The sequence below is a fragment of the Trypanosoma conorhini genome (assembly GCF_003719485.1).
Source record: "Trypanosoma conorhini strain 025E chromosome Unknown Tco_14.4_contig_00788, whole genome shotgun sequence".
NCBI lineage: Eukaryota > Euglenozoa > Kinetoplastea > Trypanosomatida > Trypanosomatidae > Trypanosoma > Trypanosoma conorhini.
The window spans coordinates 1-7,334 of NW_021704878.1; the positions used below are offsets into that span (position 1 = coordinate 1).

The 7,334-nt window shown below is 60.2% G+C and overlaps 2 protein-coding genes across 2 annotated transcripts, besides 6 other annotated features; both read right to left on the minus strand.

Annotated features, from left to right (window-relative positions):
• The first annotated feature begins 407 nt into the window (after positions 1 to 407).
• Positions 408 to 442: a microsatellite.
• A 73-nt stretch (positions 443 to 515) lies between these two features.
• On the minus strand, positions 516 to 3,191 carry Tco025E_08463 (uncharacterized protein; the record flags this gene model as incomplete). The annotated part of the gene is made up of 1 exon (XM_029375312.1): positions 516 to 3,191. The coding sequence occupies one exon, from the start codon at positions 3,189 to 3,191 to the stop codon at positions 516 to 518; it is 2,676 nt and encodes an 891-aa protein (XP_029224575.1).
• A 172-nt stretch (positions 3,192 to 3,363) lies between these two features.
• Positions 3,364 to 3,390: a microsatellite.
• Positions 3,391 to 3,765: 375 nt separating this feature from the next.
• Positions 3,766 to 3,788: a microsatellite.
• A 281-nt stretch (positions 3,789 to 4,069) lies between these two features.
• Positions 4,070 to 4,110: a microsatellite.
• Positions 4,111 to 4,467: 357 nt separating this feature from the next.
• Positions 4,468 to 6,867, minus strand: Tco025E_08464 (putative protein kinase; the record flags this gene model as incomplete). The annotated part of the gene is made up of 1 exon (XM_029375313.1): positions 4,468 to 6,867. The coding sequence occupies one exon, from the start codon at positions 6,865 to 6,867 to the stop codon at positions 4,468 to 4,470; it is 2,400 nt and encodes a 799-aa protein (XP_029224576.1).
• Positions 6,868 to 6,902: 35 nt separating this feature from the next.
• Positions 6,903 to 6,940: a sequence feature (GA-rich).
• Positions 6,941 to 7,304: 364 nt separating this feature from the next.
• Positions 7,305 to 7,334: a microsatellite.

Consider the following 7,334-nt stretch of genomic DNA (forward strand, 5'->3'; position numbering starts at 1 on the left):
CACTCTTTACCCTTTGCGTCACAGTAATAAAGAAACAACTACTTTACAAGTAATAGTTATTCATTTTACGTGCATTATATATATATATACTTGTATTTTGTTCCTCTTTTTTTCTTTTGCACCGCCTGCTTGCGGTGCAAAAGAAAAGAAAAAAAAAAGGAACCGCGGCGACGAAACAAATAGAAGCCATCTGCAGAAATAGAATGAGCCGGGTAGAGGACGTGGTTCCGATACAATAAAGAGGGCAAATGGTGCACAACGCATGTTCCTGGGGAGTGCGAGAGAAGATGCGAGGGGCGGGTCCTACCGGCGGATCCACGCTCGTGCCCCGGCCCGCCACTCTCCCTCACTCTCACTCTCCCGAGCCGGGAATTCTCTCCTGCCCCCATTGCTCCTATAAAAATGCTTTTTCTTCTCTTCCTTTTTTTTCTTTTTCTCTTCTCCCTTCTTGTCCTTCCCGCCTCTTTCTTCCTCACCCCCCCCTTTTTTTTTGCCCTCCGTTTTGGTTTGCCGCGCTAGCCGGGATGCGGGGTCGTCGACGACCCCGCGAATGACTCGTCGCTCATCGTATTCGCGCTGCTGCTGTCGTCGACCATCGCTAACGATGCCCCGGCTCCGTCCGCCAAGAAGCGCAGCCGCATCTGCTGTTCGCAGTTCCAGAGCATTGAGCGCGCCTCGTCCGACTGCCGAATGTAGCGCAGCACGCACCGCACCGCGAGGTGCTCCAGGATGTTTTCGTTGGGTATCCCAAAGGCGGTGACGAGGCGGCGAAAGATGTTGTTGCGCTCAGGTGCGGCGAGAGGCTTCAGCAGCAGCTTAAACGCGGAATAAAAGTAGAAGACGACTGTGCGGACCGAGTTGTAGTTAAAGTCCAAAATCACAGACTGCTGCTCAAACACGGCGCGAAGGTGGGCGTCAACAAAGGTGGGAATCGTTGGGCGCCGCAGTGCCTCCGTGACAATGTCGCCCTCGTGCGGATCCTCAAGGTGGTACCCGTCGCTGCAGGAGAGACTACTGCCTAGAGAGTTTTTATCCTCTGGCCGGAACCTCCTGGCGCCCCAGGAGGCAACGTTGCTGCGCGTTATGGGGCCGTGCCCGTCGCCTTTTCGCATTATCCGCCCCTGTTGCTCCTCCTCCGCCGCAGCTGCGTGCACTCGCGCGTGGCCCTCCTCCGCCGGAGCCCGGGACAACTCAAACCGCAAGGGTAAACTTAGTGGGGTTGCGACCTCCTCAGCACCCGCTGCATCGCCGAGGCAAATACCATCGGTTGGAACCAATTCAACGAGTGTCGTAAACCCGTGGCACTGGCTGGAGCGTTTGTTGTGTCCGCGCTTTGCCTCCGTGGCGCCTCGCTCGGAGGGAGCACCGCCGCAGGCAGGGACGGCGTTGCCGCCCCGCACCCCGCGCGCTTCAGGGACCTCCCTGCTGAAGTGCGTGGGAGAGGCGTTGGACGCCGCCGCCCCCCGCACCTCGTGAGCGCCGGCGGGGCAGACGCTGCTGCTGGCGAACGCCTCCCTGCCAAGCGACAGCGGGTTGCCGTCCGAGCTCAACTCGGTGGTGTTGGAGCGGCGGGGCCGATTGGGGCCGCGCCGTCGCCTGGCGCACCTGGACGCCTCCGCGAGTCGCTTGCTCTGCGGGTTGGTGATGGTAAAGAGGTCCTGCCGCTCCTCCACCCCGCGCAGGAAGACACTCGCAAGCGGGGAGACGCTGACGCCCTCCATCTGCGCCGCCGCCTCCCGCGCGGCACGGCTGATGGAAACCTTGTTTGGCGCTGCAAACACCCACATCCGACCGCAGTAGACCACGTCCGGCCCCTCGTAACGAACAGTGTCGCTGCCGCTCTGCGCCCGCACCGTGGCGTCCGTGCACCAGTGCACCGCGCAGGCGAGGGAGAGACCTCCATCCTCGCCCAACAGTTCCCGAAGCGGCTCATCAATCGGTTGGGACTGCAACTCCTCAATAAGGGAGAAGCACATCCGCACGGCGGCGCCTATCGAGCGTGCCGCCACGGTGGTACTGTACGGGTGTAACTGCATTGCCTCGTAGACGTTATAGCGAATAATGTGTCGCTTCTGCAGCACGGCCAATCGCTCAGAAACCCCCACCATACGATCGGGCGCCAACTCCCACAACTGCTCCGCATTACAGAGTCCAATAATGGCCAATGCGAAAGGAGCCGCCTTGGGAGCATGGGCAACCCCGTCATATTCTTTCAGACAAATTAACACGACGCAGGCACCGACCATAAATACGAGGATAGAAAGAAACACGGCGATTACAACAATGAGGGCAACAGCCGTCTTTGTGGGGTTGGCGTCCGGGTGAATTCCACGCAAGCAGACATAGAAGGGACGCTCTTTATCCCACAGTGGCCTACTTGTTCCGGTTGCAATAAAGTTATGCAACTCCGCCTCTGTGAGGTTTTTCGCCTCGTAATAGCGGATGGGGATGATGCGGTTCGAGTCTTCAACGAGGTAGATGAGGTATCCCATTTTTTTTGCCGCCAACTCCCTTTCATGTATGTTTTGATCCATCACGGCGTCCAGGTTCAGCACGGCGATGGAGAAGCCCCAGAAATTCTTTCGCGACTCCTCCGCAACGGTTGTGGCGTTGTAGATGGGGTCACGCACAACCACCTGCCAGGTCACATTAAGACACGAAATGGCGCGGTGCAGTGGACCCAAAATGGCAGTCCGCGCAGTGTCCACCGTCTGGATGGGCGTGGGCGAGCCCATGCTGTCGTCGTTCAGAAAGTCCCTCAGCCGGAGGGAGTCGATGTCCGGGAAGAGGTGCAGCGCCACCCCCCCTGGCGCGAGGGCCTGCAACGCCAGGTGCCGCGAGGAGTTCAGGTAGGAGGCCGCCAAGTGGAAGCCCGCGAATGACTGGTTCTTGATGCGTTCCTCCACCGAGGCGTTAAACGGCGGCAGGACTTTCATGGAGCCCATGACGAGTCCCTTGTGCGCGTCGCCCGTGGAAAGGGCGTCCCCCAGGGACCTACTAAACAATAAGACCCACTGATCCGCCTCATACGACTCCGCCCGCCAGCGTGCGTTCCGCATGCGCTGGTGCCTGGCCTGATACAGTGCGATGGGGACGGAGATGAGAACAGTGAGCAGCACCGCGCAAAATATTCCCAATCCAATGAGGCAATAGATGCGCTTCTCCCGCGGCATCAATTTATTTTCCTCCATTGCGCCACCTCGGTCAAGCAACAAGGACTACAATAAAGAAAGAAAAAAAAAACGCCAGTGCCTCGCTCTCGCTCCCACGGGTTGGTTAACGTTTGCTGGTGGTGGAGGGGGGGCAGCCGTACCGGGGAGGGTGGTGCACCGCCCTTCCCCACCGCGCAGCCACGCAAAAGCTGAGCGAGAGAGTGAGAGTGAGAGAGAGTGGGGCAATGGGGAGAGGGGGCGCCCGCGGGGTCGCAGGTCGAATTGGAAGGCCAACACCGCCAGGTAGGGACCCAACGGAATGTGCGGAAAGGCAAAGTGAGCAAGACAGAAAAAAGAGGGGATGAGGGGTGGGGGAGCCTGACACACCTGCGAGACACTCCTGCCGCTAAACAAAGTCTTCAAACCGCAAACGCTAAAGAGGAGAGAAAGAGACAAGGGAAAGAAAAGTAACAATATATGCGATGAATCATTGGAAACGCCCTCAATACGCGTGCATGCATATACGAATATAGACATATATGTCTAGGGAAGTAGCAGAGATGCGTACGCGTAGCTCCACGCACGCACAGACTCATATATTCGCACACGGGCGTATTATATATATATATATATTTACACCTGAGGCCAATGACAGCCCGCAGAGTAAGCAACACTCATCCACAGCAGCTGCAACAACAACAAGACAAAGGAGGAAACAAAAAGGGCGTGTGCGACGGAGGCCAGTAGTATGAAGGAAGAGAGGCGTCAGTGATGCATGACGCACTCTTCAGAGTTTTCTCATTTTGTTTTTTTTAAAAAATATTTAATGCTGCAGTTACGGTTTCCATCTACCACTCGCCTATTTGCGTCCATGGCCTACGTGCAACTCCCTCTGCTCCGTTCCCTCGTTCCTTCATCGCCACCGCCGCCGCCGCCTCGCCCCAGCCGCAGCCGCCGCTTGTCACAACGTGCAGGCATGCACGCACGCTCACAAACAGACACGTCTCCCCCCTCCCCCACTCACCACCACCATCACACCCTCTTCCTCAGTTTTACCAATTAACAACAAACAAACGACAAAAATTTCCCTTCCTTGTTCTCTCGCCCCTTCCTGCTGCCACAGTGGGAGCTGTCCTGGCGTCTCTCTTGCTTTCTTTAACGTTTCCCCCACCCACCCCCTCCCCCATTTCCATCATTCCTTTTAGCATCAATCGCCCCTCTTTGCCCTCCTTCCACACACGCACTTCAGCAGCCGGTCCCCGCACTCCCCACCCACTACAAAAATAAATATATATCTCGTTTTCTCTCTACCACGCTACTTGCCTCTCTCGGTGGGCGGTGCAATGTGGCTGTCGTGGTACCGCAGCAGTTTCTCGGCAATCTCGCGTTGGATGTGTCGCTCGACGAGTTCGTCGTCGGAGGGCCGTTCTTTATTTGCCCTGCGGTCCGCTGCGACCCGCCGCGGCGCGCTGCGGTGGAGGTCAAAGAACGGCATCTCCAGCAGCTCCGCCGCCGTCGGTCGCTTGCGCGGGTCGAGCTGGAAGATGGCCGTCAGCACGTCGACGCACTCCTTCGAGGGGAGCAGATGCGAGGGGTCGCGGCGGCGGTGCTCCGCCGTGGCCAGGAACCACGCCGCAAACCCGTGAAACTCTGAGTAGAGAAAACTCGGCTGAAAGAGGGAGCCGAGCGACGGGGTGGAGGAGGAGAGGGCGGAGGCGGAGGTGGTGGCGAGGGCCCTCCGAAGCTGCTCGAGCTGGGCGGAGCGCTGGCACAGCGCCGGCGGAAAGGCGTCGGGGCCGGCGCCGGAGAGCGGCCCGAGGACATCCGTGATGAGCGACAGCTGCTCCAGCTCCGTCTCCGCCCGCCGGTGCTGATGAGGGTCATGCGGCGGTTGCTGCTGTTGTCGCCCGCCCGCGTGTCCGCCTCTCGCGGCGGCACCGCCGTCGGCCGCGTGGCGGCGGTTGGCGAGGAAAAACGGCGGAGTGCGTAGATACATCTGGGCGAGAAAGCAGCCGACGGACCAGATGTCCACCTTCACGTCGTAGGAGGTGATGCCCAGCAGCATCTCGGGTGGACGGTACGAGAGGTTGATGAGACTCGGTGTGAGGGCGCGTCGACCCGAGTCCTCAAAGACGCAGAGGCCAAAGTCCCCAAGCCGCACCTGACCATCGTGGTGCATCAGCACATTGTCGGCCTTGACATCACGGTGGATAATGCCCATGGCGTGCAGCTTCATCAAGGCCCTGAGAAGCTTCTTAAAGACATAGGCGATTTCCCTCTCGCAGAAGGGAAATCGTCGCTGCAGCAAACCAGCGATGCTGCAGGAGGCATACGGAAACACGAGGTAAATGTCATGGTGCGTACGCGACAGCAACACGTCCCGGAGGCTTATCACCTCCCCAATGGGGTCCTTTTTCTCGCCACGATTCGCCTCCGAAGTGGCGGCGCTTTCGCGGGCGCTGTTGATGTGTCGCAGGGCGATGATTTCTCGCAGCGACGTGATCGGAAAGCCATCCAGGCCTTGGAGCACCTTTAGTCGCTTTAGCGCCACGGTCTCTCCGGTCGCAAGGCAGCGCCCGACGTACACCTCGCCGTAGGTCCCCTCACTGATCTTCGCCTTCACCTCGTACTTGGTCTCGACGTACTCCGTCACTGAGCCGAAGTCAATCGGGGTGGGGCCGGAGGGCAAAGGCACCCCCAACTTGCTGTGGCGTCGCATGCTGGGAGAGCAGCCGCAGCTGTACATGCCCTGCGGTGTGGGGGTGGGCGACATCAACTCGCCCCAATCAGCGGAGTTGCGCTGACGCCGCACCATCGGCGGGGCCTCCTCCCCAACCGAGCCCGTCGCACCGGCCGTGTGTGACACCACCAGCGGCAGCTGCTGGTGCACCCCCGCCCGCGACGGCTCCTCCCGCGCCTCACTGTTGCACCCGCCTTCCCTTCCCGCCGCGGCCTCCGGTTGTCGCGGGGGCGGCGCCACCAAGGAGTTGTCAGCCTGCACGGCGGCCCCCTCCTCCACGGTTGCAGGAACTGCTTCTTGTCGCCGCCCCCGCGCCTCTGTCGTCGTTGCGGTGGAGGGGCGACGCGAGAGACGCAGCGTTCGCCTTACCGTAGCGCTAGCACCCGCGTCCTTACCACACGTCACATCGGGAGCAACTGCTGCGACGGGCGGCTTTGGCTCCGCCCCTCGCAGGTTAAGCCGCATCCTCCCGAACGGCGCAGCAGGCGCATCGGAAGCGGCTCGTCTCCCATCGCCTGTCAGCTGCTGCTGCTGCTGCTCTGGTTGTGCCTGTTGTAGTGCTGGTGGAGGCTCTAGCGGCACCGCCTCCACAACGCCCCCTCCTGCGGGCGGCGGCGTTGGCTCTAACAGACAAACGCAACTGCCCGCCCCACCCCCATCTTCGTTTTCCTCGTAGCCGGCGCCGCCCAACTCGTTTCGCAGGACAAGGTGGTGTCTTGTGTCCGTGAAGAGAGATGCCGACGCCGACGCCGACGCCGACGACGACGACGGTGGTGGTGGTGGTGGTGCAATTAAGGCGGGCGCGCCGTCGCCGCTACACATGCCCGACTTCGCCTGGTCCAAAGTGCGAGGCGGTGACAGCAACCGCTCCTGCGCGGGCGCGGCGGCAGCGCCGCCTCCCTGCCGCCGCGGGTCGTGCTGCGGCGACGTTGGCTGGGACACCCGCGTCGTGCCCCTCGGCGCGCTGGCGTCCATGCACTGCAGCCACTAAAACGTTTGCCAGAAATGGGGAGAGCGAGAAATAGAAATAGAGAGAGAGAGAGAGCGATGAATGTATCTGCCCCCTTCTTTATTGTCGTCCGCTGCTGCGTGGCTCCCACCCACCCCCTCTCCTTTTTTATTTTATTTGTTTACTTCGTTGTTGTCTGTGGTTTGCCTTTGCGGCTGTGAGTGAGGCTGCGGCTTCGCCTGAGTCAGCCCCCCACGACGCCGTCGAGAGCGACGCACGGCCCCGGCACTAACGGGCGAGGAGGGAGGGGGAGGAGGGCAACAGGGTCAGTGACACCCCCGCAGCCTCCTCCCACGCGGACGACGCACGCGGCAGGCAGGCAGACAGAACAGCAGCGGCTCGCCTAGAGGGGGCGCAGTGAGGGTTTAACGAGAAGGGCAAGAAAATTAACACATGCACATACATGTATGCATATATGTATGTATATGTATGT